At 32.5% G+C, this 26949-nt stretch overlaps 1 protein-coding gene across 2 annotated transcripts in view; it reads left to right on the top strand.

Annotated features, from left to right (window-relative positions):
* Window positions 1–26949, top strand: part of col5a1 (procollagen, type V, alpha 1) — a 108106-nt gene that overhangs the window by 14709 nt on the left and 66448 nt on the right. For both annotated transcript variants that reach the window (XM_051092445.1, XM_051092444.1), the window contains exons 2-4: window positions 10866–11033; window positions 18099–18312; window positions 19937–20099. In XM_051092445.1, the coding sequence (XP_050948402.1) occupies window positions 10866–11033; window positions 18099–18312; window positions 19937–20099 (545 nt within the window). The remainder of the gene's footprint in view (window positions 1–10865; window positions 11034–18098; window positions 18313–19936; window positions 20100–26949) is intronic.

The following is a 26949-nucleotide window of genomic DNA, read 5'->3' as shown; positions in this document are numbered from 1 at the left end:
AACCATTTAGCAACACCCTGGTCAGAACACCTTAGCAATTGGATAGCAGTGCCCTGACAAACACCTAAAAGCACTTTAGCAACCACATAGCAACACCCTGGCCAGAAGACCACAGCAACCAGATAACAACTCATAGTTTCTTCAGAAAGTCTAAACACACACACACTCAGTGTCCCTACGGCTTTAAACCAAACAATATGTTTGATGAGGGATGTGTTTCAGAAACAGCCTCTCTCTCTCTCTCTCTCTCTCTCTCTCTCTCTGAAGTCATTGCTTCACAGATCTTACATTTTCCTGAAACTCTTCCAAACCGCTAAAATGTGTCAGAATCAAATGCCACTGTAAAGCTGTGCCTCGATTAACAGCGACATCACCGCATGCTTTAAATCAGTGATCTACACCTTTTTAAAGTCTGATTCAGGGTCAGATTCTCACAGATTGGTCAGAAGTAGCAGCGCATGCGAGCGATTTCTCCATCACGACGGTCTAATGTGGTTTTGTAGTTCAATGCCGCATGTGTTTCTAATATATGGAACATTCTAGGCATCCTAGAACATTTGAAACCTGTCTCGCTTCAGAATCCATTCCTCACAACCACTGTAACCATCAGACGCTTCACTCAATCCAGATGTGCTTTAGATACAGTATGCACAGTTACGGTTGGTGAAGGAGCTCAAATCCTTTTGGGTCTGGGGGAGAATGTTGCATTGTGGCAACACTTTTAATACTTTATAATAACTTTAATGTTAACTAATGTTCTTAATTATTACATAAAGTTTAAAGGGGACATATCATGGAAATCTGACTTTTGCTATGTTGCTATAATCGAAGTTCTACAAGCTTTAAAGGCCTACTCTGGAAAAGTGGGCGGGGAGCAGCTGCTTATTTGCATTTAAAGAGACATGCACAAAAACGTGTTTCTGCTTATACTCAAAATAGGCATTTTCAAAATGATATAATAAATGATCTGTCAGGTATTTTGAGCTGAAACTTCACATAGATTCTGGGGACACCTGCGACTTATATTGTATCTTGTAAAAAGGGGCATAATAGGTCTGCTTTAAAGTGTTACGTTTACCCAAAAATGAAATTCTGTCATTAATTACTCACCAGCATTCTCAAAAGTGTACATTTTTGTAGCATTAGCAATGTATTTACAGTCAGTTGATCACTGAGATGGGAATGGTCAGGAAAAATCTGTTTTTGTATGTGAATGTTGAATATTTGTTTGAAAAAATGACAAGATGAGAGTTTGATTGTGTTCAGAGCACTGATCTTGTGTTGAGTCTATTTTTCCATCTCACAGAGTCACACTGTTATCTGTGTGAGAGAGTGACACACACATACACATACACACAAACCATACAAGTATTCGGATTAGGAGTTCTGTACTGTATCTTGTCCTCTTTAACAGGGTTCATACAAGGGGCTTAAAGTTCTTGAAGTACTTAAATTTGAGTTTTTGAAAAAAAAATTTTTTTTACATTAGAAGAGGTTCTTTGAAAGGGCTTGAATTATTAAAAGACAGTGTATCTATTAAATAAGTGTTTACATTTTTATTGAGCACATATCGTTTTAATAGTAGTGTCATATAAACATAGCTGAAGACACAAAAAGAGGAACAGATGAACTCAATCAAGTGAGTCATTTAAGCTGGAACCGCTTCGATTGATTCAGACTCGTGACTTCTTTTCATTTCAAGCAATTCGCTTGCAAAAACCAGATCAATTTAGAAGAGCCATTCACTTTCAAATTTCAACGTTGGTTGTAATGATTTTAAAAACCTTCTAGAAACCATTGCGTCACAACATGATTCAACTGAATCATTTGATTCAGCTTGGGCCTTCAAACCGCGTATCATGTATCATTTGATTTAGAACAGGACTTTGGAGCGGGTTCACAAATCATTTGATTTAGATGGGAACTTTGTGTATCACAAATAAATTGAATTAAATCAGAACCCCAAGTCACATATCACAAAGCATTTGATTTAGATTGTAACTTCGCATATTGCAAATCATTTGATTTAAATTGGGCCTTTAAATTGTGTATCATTTGATTTAGATCAGGACTTCGGAGTGGGTTCACGAATCATTTGATTTAGATCAGAACCTCAAGACGCATATCGCAAATCATTTGATTTAGATTGGAGCTTCGTGTATTGCGAATCATTTGATTCAGATTGGGACTTAGGAGTGGGTTCTTGAATCATTCTGCGAATTGAATGATTTCCGTCTGTGCTCCGGGTACTAATTTGAAATGATTGCTTTAGATCAGAGCCTAGGAGCGCCCATTGTAAATCATTTGATTCAGATCGGGTCTTCTGAGTGTTTTTTTTCTAATTTTTTAATCTTAAACAGTAGAAAACATCAAACCATAAGTGAGATCTCTGATTGAAGACCTTGAAAATCAAAAAGTAGTGCTTAAGAAGTCCTTGAAAGTGGAATTTTATATTACCGTATCTCTACGAACCCTGCATTTAGTGTAATTTTGTGTTTGTGCTCATTGGCTCTATTATTTATGTTGATTAATACAAGCGGAATGATTAATACTGTATATGTGTAAATTAGGGTTTCATATGTGGTTGCTAGTAAGTTTAATACTTAAGGTTGGGGGTTTGGAAAAAATATAAATGCATGAACTTCATGTCTGGCAAATAAATATGTGCGTGTCGTTCTCTTATTTCATCCATTTCCTGTTGTCTTGTGATTAAAAATAATAAGTCAGTCTGGTCACTGTCTCAGGAAAAGAGAGAGAACGAGAGAAACTCGGTCTTGCCAACTGTCTTCCTGTGTCTCCTCCGTTCACCTTCCTGTGTGTGTTTGCGAGTGTCTGATTGTGTGTTCAAGAGCAGCTACACAACTGGACTCAGCCAAATCCAGTGAGGAAGGTCCAAACTGTTTCTCAACCCTGCGTGCATATTAAAAGAATTCGCATGTCATGCTCAAGTGGAGGTCAGAAAGGATGATTCATTTTAAACTGAATGACCTCAGTGACCCCAGCAGAGCTGAAGCTCAGAGCCAATCGCCTGCCTACTGCTAAAACCAAACTTAATTCTGTGTTGAATACTGAACATTTGTTTGATTCTCATGATGATGGAGATCCAGGCTGGGATCATGTGATGGGTTCCTCGTTAATTACCCGTCCTTAGCGAGAGGTCAACCACACAAGAGGTTTAGTGGAAACTAAATTACACACAGAGACTCCATCTGAATTAGTTTTGTCTATAATTTCAACCTTATATGCGATTCCTATTTAGACTTTATAGCGTACATCTAAAGAACGTATTGTAACTGTTATAAAATATTAATATTTATACATTACTGTTTAAAATTTTGGGTCATTAAGTAAAAGAAATGCATTCGACAAGGATGCATTAAACTGATTAAAAAGTGACAGAAAAGTAATTTATATTTCAAATTAATGCTGTTCTTTTGAACTTTGTATTCATCAAATAATAAAATACAAATGCAATGCAATATGAAGCAGCACAGCTGTTTTCAAAATTTTTTTGAGCAGCAAATCAGCTGATTAGAATGATTTCCGAAGAATCATGTGACACTGTAGACGGGAGTAATGATGCTGAAAATTCAGCTTTGCATCAAAGAAATAAATTACATTTTAAAATATATTCAAATAGAAAGCAGGTATTTTAAATTGTAATAATATTTCACAATATTACTATTATTATTGTATTTTTGATCAAATAAATGTAGCCTTAGTGAGCATATTTTGTTAATCAACTCACTGACCCAAAACATTTAAACAGTAGTGTATATAATATTCTTATGTCAGTATATATCTTCTTTTTGCATTTATTTGCATGTAAAATTGTGATGTTTCTTTTTTAATCTGTATCTGCTTTCGTATAAACTAGAATTTCATTTCTACAAATGTTCATGCCTAAAACATTCACATTTTTCTTGCTGCTTTGGAAGCGCAGTTATTTCCTTCAGGAAATTCAAATCTAGTATTAGCATTACAGTAAAGCTCTTTAATTCAGTATGATTTGGTTTAATGAGCTTTTGGGAAGCTTAAACGTTTATAAAGTGATCAAACAGTCAAGTTTTGACCTGTTAGGAGCTCAACTGGGGCGTTTGGTAAAAGTTTAGGCATGCTTTTTTGAGTTATGCTACAGTGTATTCATACTTACCAATGAGAACTGCATCACTTTTGTGTTTGCATCTATTTTTAACATTTTAAAGCTAACTTCTAGCTTTTAACTTTTATATCTCAGGCAGCTTTCCAAAACAGCGCGAAATGAGAAGAGGAGTTGTTGGTATGTGTGTGTGTGTGTGTGTGTTGTGCAAGTAAAGCAGTGTGTATTTTGTGTCGTGTGGTTTTGGATCTGGTTGTTTTGATGTGTTTTTTTTTTTTTTTGTTTGGGACTGTGTGTGTGTGATTGCGTGGCATCTGTTTTGCTTTCAGTATGTAATTAAAAGTTGGCACTGAAACCCCTTGTGTTTAATGTTGAGACAGACGGAGAGATTAGTCATTATATTCATTTGATTTATTCTTATTTCCTGTCTATTTCAACTGCTGACATTTTTCTCTGATTATAATAATCTCAGGAAATGTGTGTGTGGCGGTTTATGTTTAGGAATTGGTTCTTCTAAGAAGTGCGCTTTTATGAATGGGAGTGTTTCCTCACACCTGAGCTGCGGTCTGTTGGGTGTTTGCAGAGGGAAATATGCGGTGACAGGGTAAATCTCAACAGGTGATGTTTGTGTTCCTCTGGGACATGTCTTTAAGAGGGTAAACACGCACATACACATTCGCAGTGTAAACACTCCTGCTGAGTGACTGTAAGGTGAACCCGAGTGCAGCACCTGAGCAGGTTCTGTATGTGTGGGTGATTTTAACATGATGCTTTACAGGATGTTGATAGATTCCACTTAACCTGAGCTGTAAAACATGTTGTAAAACATCAAATTCACTTACGGTTTAAATATGTACACATATGTACAGTTGAGGTCAAAAGTTTACACCCCCCCTTCAGAATCCGCAAAATAATAGGGATTGTACAAAATGCATGTTATTGTTTTGTTTAGTACTGACCTAAATAAGATATTTCACATAACAGATGTTTACATAAAGTCCACAGGAGAAAATAATAGCTGAATTTATAAAAATGACCTGGTTCAAAAGTTTACATCCCCTTGATTCTTAATGTGTTGTTACTTGAATGATCCACAGCTGTGTTTTTTTGTTTAGTGCTAGTTGTTCATGAGTCCTTTGTTTGTCCTAAACAGTTAAACTGCTGTTTTTCAGAAAAATCCTTCAGGTCCCACAAATTCTGTGGTTTTTCAGCATTATTGTGTATTTAAATCTTTTCCAACAATGGCTATATGATTTTGAAAACTGTTTGGGACAAACAAAAAAACACACAGCTGTGGATCATTCAGGTAACAACACAGCATTAAGAATCAAGGGGGTGTAAACTTTTGAACCGTGTCATTTTTATAAATTCAACTACTATTTTCTCTTGTGGACTATATGTAAACATCTTTTATGTGAAATATCTTATTCAGGTCAGAACTAAATAAACAATAACATGCATTTTGTATGCCCCCTTCTTATTTTGGTAAAATTATTACCCTGAAAGGGGGATGTAAACTTTTAACCTCAACTGTACTTACCCACCTGAATGGGTAAAATGTAACTTAAGCAATAGATTTAAAAATCACCATGCACATGCACACAATCCTATATCTGATTAATTAAAGCAACAAGCCATTTAAGGCAATACGCTGCAGTGATTTTTACTATAGTAATTGGTATTTTTAGACCTTTAGATCCTGAAACTGTAGTAAAATCACTTCAGTGCACTACTTGGAGTTGCTTATTGCTGTTTTAAATTGCAGCAACAGCAATTAAAGGCACCAATGCTAAATAAATTTTGTCTATCTGTAGGCAGTGTACAGTTGATAACCAACAGCAGTTTGGTGCATTAATGTGGTATTTAAAACTTTAAATCAGAACTATCATTTAGTTAATTCTAGTCATTTGTGTCACCACCGAGAATTAATTCAAGATAAAGGTTCCAATTAGAACCTTAAAGCATTTACAAATTCATATACAAATATAAATATAAATATTATTTACACTGTTGTTCAAAAGTTTGGTGATCAGGACGGTGTTTTTTTTTTAAAGAAATTAATACTTTTATTCAGCAGCACAGTGAAAACATTTAGAATGTTACAAAGGTTTCTATTTCAAATGAATTCTGAAAAAGTAACACTGTTTCCACTCAAAAAAAGGAACCAATCAGCATATTAGAATGATTTCTGCATGATCATGTGACACTAGAGTAATGATGCTGAAAATTCAGCTTTTCATCACAGGAATAAATTATATTTTATAATATATTTAAATAGACAACTTATATATATAAAATATATTTAAATAGACTTATTTTAAATTGTAATAATATTTCACAATTTTACTGATTTTACTGTATTTATAATCAAATAAATGCAGCCTTGGTGAGCATAAAAGTCATTTTGTCACCTATAGTGTATATATTTAATCTTTAGAGAACCAAATTGCAAAATGTGCTACGGAAAGCAGTGTATTTTAAAAGTGGTGCTGTATAATGGAATTCTCTGTCTCTTTTTTTAATGCTGTACTCTGTAAGTGGGTTACTAGGTCATAGTGTGTCTGCAGGTCTTGATTCCCTGCTGTGGGTCTAGACAAGAACTGTCAGACGACAGTTCTTGTGTGGAAAAACAGCTGCTACATCGCCTCCATGTACAGCTTTCTCCCTAAACATCCTAAGAAAAATATATATATACTTCTGTGTGAGTCTGACCCATAGCTAATGCTTACTGAGGTAAATATTAGCTCTGCTTGCAAGCGCTCAGGGTTTTCCCCCCTAAATGTTGATACTAGCAGCATCTGGGTGTGTTTACATGAGAGATAGTTTAATATATACACACTACAGCAAAGCATTTGGTCTTTTTATACAGTAAATGTATCAACAAAGTGTTATATTTCCGACTATCGCTGCATTTAATGATATTTAACTTACATTTTAACTGCATTCAACTACATTTTTATTTCCACAGTCTGTTAAATGATAATGAAATGTAATCTGCTAAGTCTAAATTAAGTTTTTTTGATTGACACACCGCATTGTCATCGAGTTAAAGTGTGTCATTTTAAGACCTATATATATAAAACAGCTCATTTTGGGGAAGCCCTTGGTTTGCCTTAAAGCATTCCTTTATTGTTAAACCATAGCGATGTGTTTTACCTTGGCAAACCTCATTGCTACTTTGACAGGGACCGCTGAATAGCTTTGGCTAACCAGAGAACCTCAACGTGGTTCAGCGATTCGCATCTCTGACGCCTCTGTCTGCTTTACGTTTCCACAGGTGCTTATCACAGCTCAGCATGACAGAAACTAAGAAGAATGTCATTGTAGAGTAATCGGTTTAATTATCGCAGTTGCTGTGCAATTTTAGTAAGTATGTCTAACGGAAGCGCACATCTCTGATTACAGTGTGCCGTTTGTGATGATGTGTACTAGTAAAATGTGTTTACATGAGCTTGTCTGTTGATAGTACATTTATGCTTTTATGCAGCTCTTGCCAAAATCAATTACATGAGCTGCCAAAATAAGCAGATTTACAAATGGTGTGAAGTAATTCACACTAAAATAAAGTGATCTGAAGTTACAGTCTTTGGTAATGCCTGGAAACGACATTAAACGGCAAAATCTGCTCTGAATTACTATATTGTTGTGTACATGTGTCGAATGTAAATTAGTTTTGTAATATTGCAAGTTAGATTAGTTGCATGTGTTTGTTATTATAGTTATAATGTGCATTGTTTTCTTTGATGCCATTCCTGAACATTGTATAGTTTGTTCAGTAGCACTTTATTTAAATTACATTTACATCTTTTATTAAGCTTATGCATTTCCTGGGGAACTGAATCCATGATTTCAACATCGCTAACACCATGCTCTACTGTTTGAGCTAGAGGAATGCTATTATACAGCTAAAAATTATTATAAATGATAAATATATATATATATATATATATATATATATTTATAATGCTGCAAATATTAATATCTAGATTTAAAAAAAAAAATATTATTTTTCTAATATTATTTTTTATTTTTTATTTTAATATAACATTTTTTTTGTTCTATATACTATTACAAAAATGTATTTATTTTTATTTAATAAAAAATGGTCAGCAAAAGTCAGCTGCTAATGCCATGCTCTACTGTTAGAGCTATAAGAATGCCATAATATATTTTTAAATAATAATATTATATAAGGTTGCATAATTTTTTTTTATTATTTATACTTATTTATATTTATTTATAAAATAATATAATTTTATATTATTTATATATTTATTATTTCCTATTTTAATATAACATTTTTATAACATATACCTTTTTTTTTTTTTAAATAACAGTGTTCACAAAAATTGTTAGCAAAAGTCCGTTGCTAATGCTATGCTCTACTGTTTGAGCTATAGGAATGCCATAATACAACAAAAATTAGTATAAATATTTGTAAAAATAAATAATATATATTTATAATGATTTATAATATTTATTTATAAAAATAAGCATTTTTATAATATTTATTTATTAATTTTATTTTAATATATTTTTAATACTATACTATATACTATATTTAAAAAAAATATTATTAATAAAAATGTATAAATTAATTTAAAGATTTATTAAATAAAAAAATAGTCAGAAACCCATTTTACCTTTGTAATGTGAAGTATTTTTGAGTGAAGCAGGATATTAAAAAAAGAGAAAGAAAAAAAATAAATATATATATAGACCAGCAATGTGTATTAAAAAGTAAATAGGGTTGAATTTCGTTTCATGTTGCCTTAAAAAATGACACACTTCAGTTTTAAAGTAGCTTATTTTAGATCCAAATATTCTTTTTAGTAGCTCTTCACAAGCGGCAGTGAAATGAACGGACGGACTTTCATATAAATACCTCAAGGAAAAATGTAAACGCTCTGTAGCATCTCAGCGCCGTCTTCTCTTAGACTAAATCAGACTGACCTGATCAGAATCAGAGCGAGCGCTCATGATAAACACTGTCTGTCTGCTTCATCCTGTCACTCTGTCTTCATGTAAATAAGACGTGATTAGATAATGGCCAGTGATGTGTGTGTGTTTCTCGAGCGATTTTGACAGGCTACAGCTGGAGGTGATTTGCCGACAATGAAATTGTTCCTCAAGCTGATCACCTAAACACACACAAACACTTTACTATGAATGTATGTGTGCGTTTGTGCATTTAAAGCCTGTCATACAGTGGACGGGTGAACTGTGTGTGGTCTTTTCTCCATATCTCCACTAGAGAGAGTGGAAAGGTTGTGTGAGTGACTCTGTAGACAGTGTATCCAGTGTTTGTTAGGTCAGTCAACCTCTAAACACATGAAACACTTGGCTGGGTTTGCTTTGCTGTGGTTGGTCGTTCTGATGGTGGTTTAGCTTGCTAATGACACGTTTGTGGTTTTGTGGGCAGAATGATTTGGTTTACTGTGTTATTACATACTGTACAGTATACAACGTATAATGCATACTATTTTCAGCATGCATACTGTTGCTGTTGTCATATGACTTGACTACATTGCATGCTAAATGCAAAGGTATTTTTGAATGTTTAATGTGTTTATTTGTTTAAAGATACCTTAACTTACACTGTCTAAAAAAATTGTAAATAATTAGTAATGAAAATACTGATTATATATATATATATATATATATATATATAAATTGTAATAAATTAAAAAAAAATTACAAATATATTTAATCATTTTTTCAAATGCAGCCCAACATATATTTAAGGTGTGTTAAAAAATGAATGAATAAAATAAATAAATAAATAATAAAATAAAATAAAATAAAATAAATGTAACAGTTTTATTATTGAAAAGGAATTGTGTATTTGTATTTTACTGTGTGTATTGTATGTATTTTACTGTATTTTATTTTATTTTATCAATATATAAAATTTTAAAAATAATAAAATAAAAAGTGTAATGAAACCCAGGAAAGGGAAAAAATTAAATTAAATGTATATATTCTAATATAATGTCAAGGAAATATGTATTTATTATTCATGTTCATCATGTTCAAATAATGTAAATATTTGTAATTAATTAATAATAAAAAAATAATTCTGTAAAAAATCAAAATAAAAAATTTAAAAATTAAAAAATAAAATTGTAATATATGAAAAAGAAAATGTAAAAATATATTGCATTATTTATAGTTTTTTCAAATGCAGCCTGACATATTTTTTTTCTGTGAGAGGCAAAAAAAGAAAAAAGCTTATTGAAAAGGAAGTGTGTATTTTCTTTTTTACTGTGTGTACTGTATGTATTTTACTTTATTTTTTTATTTAATTTTATTGATATATAAAATAAAATAATAAATAATAAAATATAGAAAGGTACCAGGTAAAGGTATAAAAGGTACAATTATTTTAATATTTTAATTTATAAAATGTATAAATTCTAATATAATATAACTGTTTTCTTTTTGAAAAGGATTTATTTTTTTAAATTTGTTTTAAATAAAGTTATGGGAAAAATACATTATGTATGTATGCATGTATTTTACAGTATTTTATTACTATATAAAGTAAAATAAAATAAAATAAAACAAAACCCAGGAAGGTAAAATGTAAAGTTGTTTTACTTTATAAATAATAATATGATATAATATAATGCAAATTTATTATAGATGTGTTATAGTGTGAAAGCTGTATAAATGTGTTATAGTTTCTGACAGACAGTTGTTGGTTTTTATGTGTCTTGAAATGGCTGTAAACTAATGTTGTGTCTCTCTGTCTCTCTTTCTGCAGCTGAGCCAGCCGATCTCCTAAAGATTTTAGATTTTCACAGTTTGCCAGAGGGCGTAACGAAAACTACAGGCTTCTGCACACACCGGAAGTCATCAAAAGGGTCTGATGTTGCCTACAGAGTCACAAAAGATGCACAGCTTAGCGCTCCTACTAAACAACTCTATCCCTGTGAGTACAAACACACACACACACAATTACACGTGAGCATGCATGAACCCATAAACACACACAGGTGCACCTGTTTACTTTTCTTCCTCATCTTTCCAGTGTTTGGGTTCAGAGCACACAGACATTCTGCCCTAAATCACTCGTTCAGAAACTCTTTCATCTTCCCAGTCTCTGAAGACATACTGTATAATCTATTTAGACAGATGAGAGAGATGACGCAACTATTCAGTATTCTGTTAATGTGACTGAATTGGGCCATTTTATATAAAAGCACCCAGATGCAAATGCTTGGCCAATGCAAAAAAAAACCTTTTTTTTTTTTTTTTTTTAATTTTAACATGAAAATAAAAAATATTCTAATTATTTTTTAAATTAAAATTGTGATATAAATTGTTTTATTTTATTTTATTTTATTTTATTATAAAACCCATTTATTTTATTTTTTATTTTTTATATATATTGGGCCTTACTGTACATGTCACTCTCTGACCTGTCTGTGTGTGTAAGTGTGTCTGAGCACCTCATCACTACATACTTGGCCATAGAGTCATGGTGCCCTAGATTTTCCTTTTGGCAGAAACTCTGAAAATCTCAAGAATTTGATGGAAGGAGGGAGAGACGAGGCAAACGAGGGGAGAGATGCAATACCAGTGTAATGAGACTAAACTAGATGAGACTAAATCAAAGTGACTCTTTTACTTCAGCTCACACTGACTGTGTTCTAAACTTCAGTGTGCTGCCTACATAGACAGCATTTTTTAAGTGTGTTACTGGCACAAAGGCTGTTCTAAACAATAGCATATACATATAGGTAAACACACTGCCTTCTAAGATATCCCAGTTTTTTTTTTTTTCATGTAAATAAATGTTAGATTAATTATACAAGATAAATATTTACTTTTTTATGAAATAAATTACATTTAACTTAAATGAAACAATGAATTTATTTATTTTATTTTTTTAAATTAAAAAATATTTTATTTTATTTTTTTTTTTTGTAATGTAAGATATTTGTATAATAAACCCATGAAGGAAAATGTAAAAAATGATTTTTTATTTTATTTTATTTTATTTTATTTTACTTTTTAAATGAAATATATTTATATAATAAAACCCAGGAACGAAAATGTAAAAAAAAAAAAAAAAAAAAAAAAAAAAAATATATATATATATATATTATTTATTTATTTATTCCATTTAAGATATTTATATAATAAAACCCATGAAGGAAAATGTAAAAAAAAAAGTTTAATTTTATTTTTTAAATATTTATATAATAAACCCATAAAGGAAAATGTACATTTTTATTTTATTTTATTATATTTTATTTTATTTTATTTTATTTTATTAAATTTAAGGTATTTTATTTTATTTTATTTTATTTTATTTTATTTTATTTTATTTTATTTTATTTTTTTAAATTTAAGGTATTTATATAATTAAACCCAGGAGGAAAATGTAAAAAATGTTTTATTTTATTTTTTAAATATTTATATAATAAACTCATGAAGGAAAATATACATTTTTATTTTATTTTATTTGTTTTTTATTTTATTTTATTTTTTAAATGTAAGATATTTATATAATAATCCCATGAAGGAAAATGTACATTTTCATTTTCATTTTATTTTATTTATTTATTTATTTTTAATTTAATTTAATTTTATTATGCTTCATCTAACCACTTAAATGCAAATGTCCTTAGACGGCAGCTCAGTATAGTACGTCTAATATTTACATGTTTGCCTAGCTAAAAGGGAATTTGATTTATCTTTGACTTCTGTTGCATTTGCTTTCAGCTGATTGTGCTATTCATATTTATTTTTTGTCCTAATTCTAAAAAAACAAATCTCTTCATTTCTGAATCATTTTACCTCTGAGGATGTCCCCAGCTGTCCCCAGAAGGGAGGTTTTGTCAGATTTAACTCACTTCTGGGGATGATTTTGTCCCTTAAGTACAGCTAAGTAAACACACACGCCTGACAGCTTGAGAAACGTACAGGCAGAGTGAAAGCATATGGAAGAAATGAATCATCTATCGCTCCAAATACAATGCATCTGTTCTTTCTCTCTGTACACTTCTCACTCAGATGCTCAGGATTTACTTTATACACACACACACACACACACATGCTCATGCAGCTGGCTAAGATATTCTCTCATGGCCAAGAAGTTCCTATTCTTTTTCTTCATCTTTTCTTAAGTCCTCCTCCTCTTCTTGTTTTGCTCCTCCTCCTCATCCATACCCATAAAGCCATTGTCTTCATTCTGTGCTGTGTCTCCAGGGTAACAGAGAGGGGTCATAGGTCACTGGAGTTCTGGTGATAGTTTGTAAACATGGTAAAAAGCCAAACCTCTAGAAAGGCATGATGAAAAACAGAGCCGGGTCACAACGGTACAGACAGAGATGAGCAGAGATGTCCAGATTTAGACATATACATATTTCAGACTCTAAAAAGGATGTGTACCAAGAAATAGCCCTAATAATTTACGATAAGCTGGTTTTTAAGGGGTTTTAAGCACTTGGCCAGGCTAGAAAACCAGTTTAAAGACCAGCAAAACCAGTTTAGACTACACTTTAAAAAATGATTTTTCAAAGATGTTAACAGAACGATAAAAGATAAAATGTATTTATTTTATTATTTATGATATAAAATAATTTATGATAATTAATTAATTTAATTTAATTTATTTTTACAATATAACCCAGGAATTTTATTTTATTTTATGGTTATTTATTTCATTGTTTATTTCATTGTTTCTACTTCAAAATTTAATGTTTAATGCTGATTTTTTAAAACTTATTTTACAAACTTATTAACGAAATAAAATAATTTATGATAATTATTTTATGTATATTTTATTTTCATTGTTTCTAATTCAAAATTTGATTAATTTTTTAAAACTTACTTTTTATTAAAAAAACAAACAAACTTTATTTTATTTTAAAATGTAACCCAGGGAAGCAAATGTTTTATTTAATTTAATTAAATTTTTTAAATGTAATATATTTATATAAGAAATCCCAGAAAGATTTTTTTGTAACTTATTTTACAAACTTAGCGAAATAAAATAATTTATAATAATTATTTTAATTATTTTTGATTATTTTATTTTATTTTAATATGTATTAAAATTTAAGTTAATTTAATTTAATTTTATATTTTATTTTATTTTATTTCATTTTTTCATTTTATCGTTTCTACTTCAAAATTTGATGTTTAATGCTGATTTTTTTGCAACTTACTTTACGCTTTTATTAAAGAAATTAAACAGTTTACAATAATTATTTAATTTATTTTAAAATGTAACCCAGGGAAGCAAGTGTTTTATTTTATTTTATTTTATTTTATTTTTAATGTGCTACTGTTTAATTCAATGTGTCAATTGCTTTATTCAATTTACTAGCAATTTCTGAATGAAAATTGTTTAACCACCATTTTTTTTGTGTAGTAGCTAATTCACAACTTTAAAGTCATATTTATACATCACCAATATTTTGATCTATAAAACTGCATCTTGAAATCAGGTCAGGTAGCCATTGAAGGGAATCAGGAGTGCAGTAATGTGATTCCTCAGTGTCTGCAGACTCCAGCATTCCTTTAGGTTTCTGCATAAAGACCTAATTCTGACTGGAGGGGAAGGGAGAGATGAGCCCGTAGATATGACGTCCTCTCTGAACTCTGGTTTTGTTTCATATTGCCCTGGTGACAGGCAGACCTCGTCTCCGGAGTGATGGCCCTTGGCTCTTGCCCTTTGACCTTCAGCTCTGTCTTTAACACAGGAAACCCGGACAAAAGCACAGAGCATCTCTTGTTGTTGCGTGCATTTGTGTGTGTGTGTGTGTAAAGCTGGTGCTTGCATGTGCACACTTGTGTGAGCATGTAACAAACCTCAAGAAATCATGTACACACACACACTCATAATCATGCATGTGACAGGAGAAGGTTGTAGGATGAGTTAGTCTGCATGCAATGGCCAGGAATGGACAGATCAAGAGTGAGATGGAGGATAAATGATGGGAAAAACAGACTCTTTTCTTCTCTTTTCTGTCCTTAAACCCTGCGTCTATGGCTTATAACGCAGTAAAGCATTTTAGAATTTTCTTATGAACCACAAGAGTGATCTAGAATATCACTTACAAACCCATAAAACGGTGTAGAAAATCACTTCATACAGCGGTGAGTATCTGTTTTTGAAAATCTCTTTAACAGCAGGGAAAGATCTGGAATATCCCACAAAGAATTAAAACCAGTACAGAATTTCTTAGAAAGACATTTCGTGATTTGTATATGCTATATTTTAGTATTATTTATAGACTGTTGTATATGGAAGTTGACACTTTTTATCTGACATTTTCGAGTTTGTCTCTAATTTTTTTTTTTAATTATGAGATATAAACAAGATATAAATAAATGAGACATAAATTTATCACAATTTCAAGTTTATTTGCTCATAATTCTAACTTAATCTCAGAAGTGCAAGATATAAATAAACTTGCAATTCTGAGAAGAAACATCTAATTGTAATATGTAAATTCACCTTTTTTATTTTTTTATTCTGTGGTGGAAACACATTTCTATCTGTTTGTTCATTTATTTATTTTTTAATTTATTTTTAATTTAAGGATTAGTAATTTTTAATATACTTTTGTCATTTTATTAATTTTTTAGTACTTTTTATATATTTTTAAATATTTGTATGTAGCTTTAACTAATTTCAGTAGTTCATTTTTAGTGATTTTAGTACTTCAACTGAAACGTATTTATTCCAATTAATTTTTAAGTTTTGTTTCATTTTTATAAGCTTAAATGTTTTATCTAATATTTGTATTTATTTTATTTTATTTTTTTATTTTTTATTTTTTTTCACAATAACAACACTGCTTATGTAGCACTAAAGCGATCTATAAAATCATAAAATGACTAAATTAATTGCTAAATTACTTAGAATTAAACTAAAATTAAAATTATAAGAATAAAAGCTTATTCATATGATTAATAAAATCTATAATAGTGTATAAACAATAATAAAATAAGACTAGTCTCTGAAATAGTAACACAATCTAAAATATGTCTAGATCCAGAATATAATGTTCACTGTTTGCTTTTAGTGACAGTTTTCTCTGCACAGCTTGTTTTTATATAAACGACTCCCTTTGATTTAAGAAATTTCCATTTCAGTCAGACGTTAAATATCTTGAGGTTCGTCTGGTGGCTTCATTTCTTGACGTTTATACACACCGTGTGTGAAATTAGCACTTAATGTAAACCAAAGCTAAAACTAAACTCTCTGTTCTTAGAGGACGGTTCCAATTATTAACATTTTAGTGACATTTCAGAATCCGACCTCAAATAACCCCATCAGTTTTTTATGAGCTTAGTATTTTATAAGGTTTTTAAGAGATGTAGACTGTCTGTAATGGTCTGACTTAAGCAGAATCACATCTGAAGAGTCAAAAAATATCTCCAGACATAAACAGAGGAGAAAAAGGAGGAGTTAGACATGGAGACAGGATTCCAGGAAGGCCGTCTGAAGTCTGTGAGGAGGGTTTGTAGTAACATGTTCGCTCCAAATCATTAGAAAGTTCAATAATGACTCTGCGCAGTTGATTTAAAGTGTTTCCACACAATGGCATAAACACACTAAACGCTGCAGCAATCATCAGGTGTGTTTAGTGCACACATCTATGGATGCTTTGTCTTCTGGGTGACTGGAAAACACACTTCCTGTCCAAGCAGCCTAGATTTTCCTGGTGGCTGGCATCTGTTTGGCACATGTTGTGTGTGTGTGTGCGAGAAGTCGTGTCTGTTTTTCTCATTTTAGAAAGAGACTGTTTAATTTCACCAGTTTTTCCTTCTCTTTCTTTGTTTTTTTGAAGTTTGACTGGAGTTAAAGTTCAGTCTTAAAGGGACAGTTCACCCAAAATTGTCATTCTAAAAGCTGCTCTTTTCCAGACACGATCCAGGGGCTCTCAAGCTGCAAAAATGCCAAAAAACACTGTTTGCTGTTATGTTTAGATTCAAATATGATATCAAGTTAATGACTGTGACAGAAAGTGTATATTTGTAAGCAAATAAAAGATTACATATTGGTCTTAAATACACTACTGTTCAAAACTTTGAGTCTGTAGGATTTTTATAGTTTTTGAAAGGTCTCTTATGCTCACCAAGACTGTATTTATTTGTTTAAAAATATAGTAAAATCAACAATATTGTGAAATATTATTATAATTTAAATATCTATTTACTATTTGAAAATATTATAAAATAAAATTTATTTATGTGATGCAAAGCTGAATTTTTAGCATCATTACTCCAGTCGTTAGTCTCCCATGATCCTTCAGAAGTCTAATATGCTGATTTAGTGCTCAAGAAACATTTTTGGAAGAAAAAAAAAAGTACTTCTTCAGAAAAATATAGTACACAGATCATATGGAGCACTTTTATGACACATTTATGATGGTTTATTGGCATTTTTGGAGCTTGAGAGTCCCTGTTCACTTTCATTGTGTGGAAAAGAGTCTGAGGTTCTGATCTCATCTCATTTCATGTATCTCACAAGAAGAAAGTCATAGTTTGGAGGGACATGATGTTAAGTAAACAGTGACAGAATGTCCATTTTTCAGTGAGCTGCTCCTTTAAGAATGTTCCTCTCTTGTTTGTACTTGTGATTCTCTCTCTGTTTGTTCTCTCCACCTCTCTCTGCTAGATGAATTAGAGTAATAAAATGTCTCTTAGGGAACAGCTGTTCTCCTCATTACTCTCTCCATCTTTCTCGCTCTCTTTACTCCCTCCCAGTAGATCCAAGTCTCTTATCAACACCGTTAGACACACACGCACTCACACACACACTGTTACAGAGTTTCCCAAAGATGTGCCAGAGATCCAACCGTTTTCCATTCTGGTCTTATCCATGTCAAACACTTTATCTTTGTTACCTGACAGCATCTGTCCGCTCATAGACATGATGTAATGCTCTGTCGCACACTGTCCTCAATATCTGGTGCCAAGTAAACCCCCCAAAACACTTGATTTCCAAAAATAACACCCTGTCCCTCTTTAGCGTCCGTGTTTCCTGAGGACTTCTCCATCTTGGCGACGGTGAAGCCAAAGAAAGGCAGTCAGTCCTTCCTGCTGTCGGTGTATAATGAACAGGGCATCCAGCAGCTCGGTCTGGAGGTGGGACGCTCTCCTGTCTTCCTTTACGAGGATCACCTAGGCAAACCTGGCCCGGAGGACTACCCGCTCTTCAGAGGGGTCAACTTGGCGGACGGAAAGTAAGCTGGATTTTAAATATGAAATATGTTGTGATTTTTTTCGCAGTATTCTACTGGAAACTTCAGGGCTGATTACGTAGTGTCTGGTTAGGATTTAGTGTGTTTGGTTTTCATTATTAGCTTTGATGTGCAACGTATTTAATCCGTCACCCTAGTGTCAAGCAAACACCTGTGCAGGTGAGCAGACGCGGGTGTGACGCCCTGTGTAACTACATAAACACTGCAGAAACACTTAAATATATATATTGCACATATAATACAGAGAGATAGATTGATAGATGGACGAACGGATGGATGGATGGATAGCAGACAGCTGGACAGACAGACAGGTGAATAGGTAGACGGACAGATGGAAGGACAGACAGACAAGCGGATAGATAGATAGATAGATAGATAGATAGATAGATAGATAGATAGATAGATAAATTGATGGACGGACAGACAGACAGAAGGACAGACAGAAAAGCAGATAGATAGATGGATGGATGGACAGATAGTTAGACAGACAAATGGATAGATGGATAGACAGACGGATGAATGGACAGATGGACAGACAGACAGGTGGATAGATAGATGGACGGACGGACAAATGGATAAATGAAAAGACAGACAGATGGACAGAAAGACAGACAGGTGAACAGATAGATAGACGGAAGAACAGACGGACAGACAGATAGATTGACGGACAGATGGACGGACGGACGGACAGATGGATAGACAGACAGACAGACAAATGGATAGATGAATAGACAGACAGGTGGATAGACAGATGGATGGACAGATGGATGAACGGACAGATGGACAGACAGACAGACAGACAGACAGACAGGTGGATAGACAGATGGATGGATGGACAGATAGACAGACGGATGGACGGACGGATAGATAGACAGACAGATGGATAGATAGACAGATAGACCGACAAATGGATAGATGAAAAGACAGACAGATGGACAGAAAGACAGACAGGTGAATAGATAGATAGATAGATAGACGGAAGAACAGACGGACAGATAGATTGACGGACAGATGGATGGACGGACGGACGGACAGATAGATGGATAGACAGACAGACAGACAAATGGATAGATGAATAGACAGACAGACAGACAGACAGGTGGATAGATAGATGGATGGATGGATGGATGGACAGATAGACAGACGGATGGATGGACGGACAGATAGAATGATGGACAGGTGGATAGATATACAGATAGACAGACAGACAAATGGATAGATGAAAAGACAGACAGATGGACAGAAAGACAGGTATAGATAGATAGCCAGGTGAATAGAACAGACAGATAGATAGACAGACAGAAGGAGAGACAAACAAGCAGATGGATGGATGGCCGGACGGACAGACAGACAGACAGGTGAATAGATAGATAGATAGACGGAAGAATGGACGGACAGACAGATAAATTGACAGAAGGATGGATAGATGGATAGACAGACAGACAGACAAATGGAGAGATGAATAGACAGATGGACAGATAAGATGGATGGATTTATGGACGAACGGACGGACGGACGAATAGATAGATAGATAGATAGACAGATGTTTAGTGAATGACAGATGTATAGACCCTCACTCATGTGTGTATGTTTGTGTTTGTGTCAGGTGGCACCGTGTGGCGATCAGCGTTCACAAACAGAGCATCACTCTGGTTTTGGACTGTAAGAAAAAGGTGACACGGACACTATCCAGAAGTCCTCACCCCATCATTGACACCAAAGGCATCGTGGTCTTCGGAACGCGGATCCTGGATGAGGAGGTGTTTGAGGTAAGGAGGAGCTCTAGAGTCTTTCCTACAGAATATTAATCAAAACATTCTTCGCATCTTCTCGGAGCGTCTCCTTAGAGGTTTCTCAAGCTTTTAACGCTCTTTCATGGCTCAGCAGTTTGATGCGACCTATTGCTGTGAAAGTGAAAGAACTGAGATACAGCAGAAGATTTGTTTCTGCCTTCTTGTCAGCATGTTCTTGGTCTTTAGCAGGGATTTGTGGATGTGTGCTTGTGGTCTTCACTGAGTGTTGAAGTGTTTCAGCATCTGTGTGTGACTGTGTCAAGTAGAGATGTGAGAGAGGAACTTGTGTGAGTTTGTTTAACACTTAGTTGTGGTTATGTAGTGCTAATGTAAGATTGTAGGCTTACCTTGTGGTACAAGGGTTTATAGACTGTATGCTTGTCTGTGTAATAGTCAGGTTAACCATAAACGTTTAAAATAAGTAGACAGTACATGTGAAGTGTGGTTGTGCTTGTAATTGGTCAGACCATATTGCTCATCAAGACATATCTATCATACTACTCATGTTGTTTGTGCAGTCAGTTTGTCCCCTGAAGAGACATAGCGATAGTAAAAAAAATAGATAGGATGAAAAAATTACATTTCAATTTGTTTACTCACAAAACGTTTGAATTTTCCTGAGAAATTTTGTGTTTGATCGGGGAAATGCAATACTTCTGCATGAAAATGCAAATATTTTCTAAGAAAACAAAGTTGCTTGGGAGAAATGAAATACTTATGCTTGAAAATGCAAAATTTTGTGATAAAATGCAAAGTTTCTTGAGAGAAATGCAATACTTTTGCAAGAGAATCCAAATATTTTGCAAGAAAACGCAGTTTCTTGAGTGAACGCAATGCATTGCGAGAGAATGCAAATCTTGTGAGAAATCGCAAAGTCTCATAAGAGGAATACAATACTTTTGCGATAGAATGCAGATCTCTTTTGAGAAACTGCAACATTTCTAGAGCGAGTTATTAACTTATTAAAGTTTAATAAGAGAAATGCACTACTTTTGCAAGAAAATTTCTTGAGTGAACACAATATTTTTGTGAGAAAATGCAAATATTTTCTGAGAAAATGTGAATATTTTGAGATAAAATGACAGGTTTCCTGAAAAAATTTGCCATACTTTTGCAAGAGAATGCACATATTTTGTGAGAAATTGCATCGATTCTTGAGTGAACGCAATATTTTTTGTGAGAAAATGCAAATGTTTTCTGAGAAAACAAAGTCTCTGGGAGAAATGCAATTCTTATACATGAAAATGCAAATAAATTACAAGAAAACTTTCTTGGGGAACTGCAATTATTTTGCAAAAGAAAGGAAATATTCTTTAATATTAATTTTCTGGTGATATTAAATTAGTCAAAAGTTCTAAGATTTTTTTGCACAATATTTTTACAGTAATGAATTAAATATACAATGTAGTGAAATGTTTATAATTTTATTTACTCTGAGTACTCTTTCCTACTGTTTTTTTTAAATAGTAAATAATAAACAGTACATACATTATGAAATGAATACGTTGTAAATAAAATAATATTTCACAAGAAAATACAATTCAGTTGTTTTACTTCAAAATTTTACATTTCATTGTTACTTGCTGTATCTTTGTAATTATTTGTGAAATTTACAAGCAGTTTCTGAGTGAAAATTGTTTCAAAGTAAATCCTACAGCATTTTCTTCTGTGTACTGTGCAGTCTGCAGTAAGCAATTTGTCCTATTCAGAAATATATACAAATCCCCAAATCCCCAAACATTTTAGAAATTGAATTTGTTGCTGTTTGTTTAATCCCAGTGTCTTGATAGCAAAAGCTGGTGGATTGTGGGATTGGAACAGTTCATGAGTGGATGTGAGTCATTCAGAAGGACTGTAGGTAATGTTAGTGTTCATCCCGAGGGTTTTGACCGCAGACACACGGGCTTCATGGAATGCTGATGTGTCTTTAAGGTTTGGTCTACCTTTCTGTTTGAAGTTAAAGTGTTTGGAGAAAATGGAAAGAGCAGTGTGTTTTTTTCCACAGAGCGAGACACAGAGTCACCACAGAAACTTAACCGAAGCCCTGCCGTATACACACAGCAAAATCACATTTCGTTTTAGTCTGCATGTGTAATTCAACTCCCTGAAACGCTGACACAGTTCGCTAAAACAAACAGAGAGAGAAAATAGACGAAAGGCATAAGAAGAATCTCAAAATCAGAGAAAATGAACAAAAAGCGCACACTAGAATGTTATTTGCATTAAGCAGACCTATTGAGCGATATTGGGTTTATTTATATTGAAGTGATGCTGTCTTCTAAGATGTCTAGTTTCTGCACATGTAGAGCGTTCCAGATGTAGACAGCAAGGCAGATCTTCGGTCTCCTGCAGCATCTCACTGTTATCAGTTTTAGGTTTGTATCAGATGGAAAAGTTTGCTTTATTTTCAACAGTGCATAAATTTCTCACACACATGGAGGCAAAGGTGATGTTTTTGTGGAAAGTTCTGGTCAGGATGAGGAGTTTGAGGCTTATGACATCATTGAGGGGGTTTCCAAAGCACATTTACAGGTCAGCATGTGTGTGTGTGTTTGTGTGTGTGGGAAAATCTCTCCCTCAGAGGTACAAATCCTCCAGACGTGTGGTTGAAATTATCATGATTCACACGTCACTCATTAGACTTGTCTGCTTGATCTGTATCAAGCATCATTTTCTGTCTGAGACGAGGAAAGATATGCTTAATGTTTAGAGTTTCACTTTAAGAGGCCAAAAGTGCCAACATAAAGACTTGAAAATGCATTCACTAGTCATTTAACTTTTGCATTTCTGAGTGGAACAAAATGGGCGGGACTTGATAATATCAGTCAGGATTTGATTGGTTAAAATGTGTTAGGCTGTGACATGATTGGTTATTATTTTTCCTGTATACTCTACTGTAAATGAGATTACTTTTTAAAGCAATTAAGAATTTTATTTAAAAGGATGCATTAAATTGATCAAAAATGACTTGTTACTATGTTAGAAAAGATTTCTATTTCTAATAAATTCTGTAATAAATTCTTTTTATCAAATCTTGAAAAAATTGCTTTTTTACAAAAACATTGCCAACAAACCATTTTCCAACATTGATGATAATCAGAAATGTTTCTTGAGCAGCAAATCAGCATATTAGAATGATTTCTGAAGGATCATGTGACATTGTAGACTGGAGTAATGGTGCTGAAAATTCAGCTTTGCATCATAAAAATAAATTATGTTTTAAAATATATTGAAACGGAAAACACTTATTTTAAATTGTAATAATATTTCACAATATTACTGATTTTACTGTATTTTTTATCAAATAAATGCAGCCTTGATAGCACAAAAGGCTTCTTTCAAAAACCAACCACAAACATTTGCAACCCCAAACAGTCAATTAAATTATTATTTTTGACCCTTGACCACAAAACCAGTCATAAGGGTCAATTTTTTTTAATTGAGATTTATACATCAGCTGAAAGCTGAATAAACAAGCTTTCCACGAAGTAGGGTTTGTTAGGATATGACAATATTTGGCCAAGATACAATTATTTTAAAATCTGCAATCTGAAGGTGCAAAAAAAAAAAAAAAAAAAAAAAATGGAGAAAATTGCCTTTAAAGTTGTCCAAAGTAAGTTTTTATTAATTATAATTTTTAGTTTTGATATATTAACAGTAGGAAATTTACAAAATATCTTAATGGAACATGATCTTTACTGAATATCCTAATGATTTTTGGCATTAGAAAAATCAATAATTTTGACCAATACAATGTATTTTTGGCTACTGCTACAAATATACCCGTACTACTTATCACTGGTTTTGTGGTCCACGGTCACATTTTATTTGCAGTTTCATTTGGTTTTGCTTAAATTACTAATCGCCCGTCTAAATATGCAACATTTGTAAGTTGAGTCAATAAAGTTTCTCATCCCGAATGTCTGAGAGCATTAAAAAAAACATTGCACAGATGTTTTGTTCCAGTAGTTTCCCAGCATTCCAAATTAAACTTTATAATGGTTCCTAGTGAAAACACAGTCTAAATAATCCATCATTCAATGCTGCAATTAAGGAAGCTGACCGTAAAAAAACCAAGAGTCTTTTGCTGTAGGACTGGAGACGCCATTATAATCAATTGGAAAAGTGAAAGTGGAGGTGAGCGATGGAGAAAAGGAGAAATGAAGGAGCGAATGCTGATGGAGGGTTGGTGGACAAAAGGAACGCAGGGAAAATGCAGTGGTAGACATGCCTGTTGCTATTGGCACAGATCTTAAAGGTCTCCAGACGCTGCCACTGTGTGTGTGTTCACGTCATTGGATGGTTTGGTTTCTGTGGTTGGTTTTTTTTGAATCTTGAGAATGGCCAGACGCTGCCTGGAAGTGTGTGTGTGAACACCGTTACACGTGTGAGAGTCTGCATGCAGCAGTTGCGGTCTCGAGTTCGCCCAGATATTCAGTCGCTCTTGTGGAGCGTTTCATGCTGCTTCATTAAAATCATTTTGCAATCTCTCCCACAGCGCGAGACCGTGTTCTAATGCGGATCACATGCGGCCTATTTCCCGTGTCTTGGGCTCATGAGGTCATAAGCAGCTGTGATGATGTCATTTTTAAACAAACCTAACAAGTACAAGACCTCAAGCTTTGAAACGTCGGTTAGGCCGGATAGAGTGTGTTTGTGAGGGTGAATCTAACACAAACTGTCAAGAACATGTCTGGGTCATATATAACTCCAAAATCAGTCTGTGTGTGAGACCTATCTGTCTATCTATCTATCTATCTGTCTAACTATAATGATAATATAATGATATGTGTAATTATAATTATATTAGAATAAAATACTATAATTATAATAATTAAATTCTTTTTAAATATTAAATTATTTATATTATTTTATATTATTAGATTTATCTTATTGTTTTTACATTATTATATTATTTTAATATATAGTATTATATATTATTTATCATTCACAATCAACTGCTTTTACTATAATCAATATATATATTATATATATTATATAAAAACAAATTATATATGATATAATGATATATATATATAATTATATTAGAATTAAATACTATAATTATAATAATTAAATTATTTTTAAATATTAAATGATTATTTATGTTATTTTAGATTATTCGATTTATTTCATTATTTTTACATTATTATATTATTTTTAATATGTAGTGTTATATATTATTTAATATTTATCATGTATGTGTGTGTATATGTATAAAAAGTTGAAACATTTATTAATTATAATATTATTATAATGTTAATTGTTAGATTTATTATTTTGTTATTATTTTTACATATTATATATTATTTAATATTAATCATTGCCATAAAAATGGTCCTCTCACAATCTTTTACTATAAGCAATATATATTATATATCATATAAAAACAAATATATCTTATATTTTCATTATTTATATAATAAAAATAATAATAATAATAGAGTATATAAGTATGTTTATAATAATATATATTATAATTTAATTATAGTATATGATTATATTATTAAATTATAAATTATATATTTTCAATATGATATATTTATCATTTTATGTTTGTACATTTTGTTATTATAATATAAATTTAATACATGTATATTAAAATAGATTATATAATTACAATTAATTAATTAATTATATGTGACCATGGACCACAAAACTAGTCATAAAAAAACACATTGTATGGGTTTAAAATTATAGATTTTTATTTTATGCCAAAAATCATTAGGATATTAAGTAAAGATCATGTTCCATGAAGATATTTTGTAAATTTCCTACTGTAAATATATAAAAACTTAACATTTGATTAGTAATATGCATTGCTAAGAACTTGATTTGAACAACTTTAAAGGTGATTTTCTCAATATTTAGATTTTTTTGCACCCTCAGATTACAGATTTTTAAATAGTTGTATCTCGGCCAAACATTGTCATATCCTAACAAACCATAAATCAATGCAAAGCTTATTTATTTTAGCTTTCATGTGATGTATAAATCTCAATTTCCAAATAACTGACCCCTAATTGATTTTGTGGACCAGGGTCACATGTGCACGTGTGTGTGAACATATTGCATGTGTGTCGAATTGATATATGGCAGGACAGAACGAGGATTCGAGATGTTTTTGAGTGCTGAAGAGAACGTGTTGTACTCTGGGCTCCCTACCAGAAAAAGTCTGGGATCGTTCCTCCATTTTTGCTAATTTGCAGCAGTGCCATCTATCGCCCCCTACTGTTGACTTCCATATGACGCTAATTTTTGAAAAAGTTGTGTTGTTTTGAAACATTTGAAACGTGCGTTTGTATGTGCGTGCATGTACAGTGTTTTGGCTGCACACGTCACCACAGGCAGCTGCTGAAACAGTTAGTTCGGACTCCAGAGAGAGATGTGGGGAGCTTTTGGCGAAAAAGACGCTCGTATTTCAAAGTTGCTGACAAAGCAATGTCTATGATTCTCTCTCTCCCTCTCTCTGTCCCACATTAATGTGATAAATTTCTCTCAGACACACTGAAATCCAAGAATAGATCTGTCGTCTTTGTTCACCTCTGTTTCTGCCTGTTCTTCTCCTCTCACGCTATGCAAACAGAAATTTTGTATGTTCAAATCTGGAGTTATGCGGAAAGTCCAAGGGATCGTTTTACAGACCTGATTCATTCCGGTTTAAAATATTCATATTTTCAGATGACAGAGAAATGAGTATCACAGAAGACGGCCAGTTCAGTTTGTACTATTGTTAGATTATGAGTGGAGGAGGATAAATGTGATTAATCACAAATTAAAGGGATTTATAAGGGCTGTATATTGTCTAGAACTGCCAAAAGTTTAG

Source organism: Labeo rohita, chromosome 21 (genome assembly GCF_022985175.1).
Source record: "Labeo rohita strain BAU-BD-2019 chromosome 21, IGBB_LRoh.1.0, whole genome shotgun sequence".
NCBI lineage: Eukaryota > Metazoa > Chordata > Actinopteri > Cypriniformes > Cyprinidae > Labeo > Labeo rohita.
The sequence above is the reverse complement of the archived record's forward strand: the minus strand, read 5'-3'. Positions and strand labels throughout refer to the sequence as shown.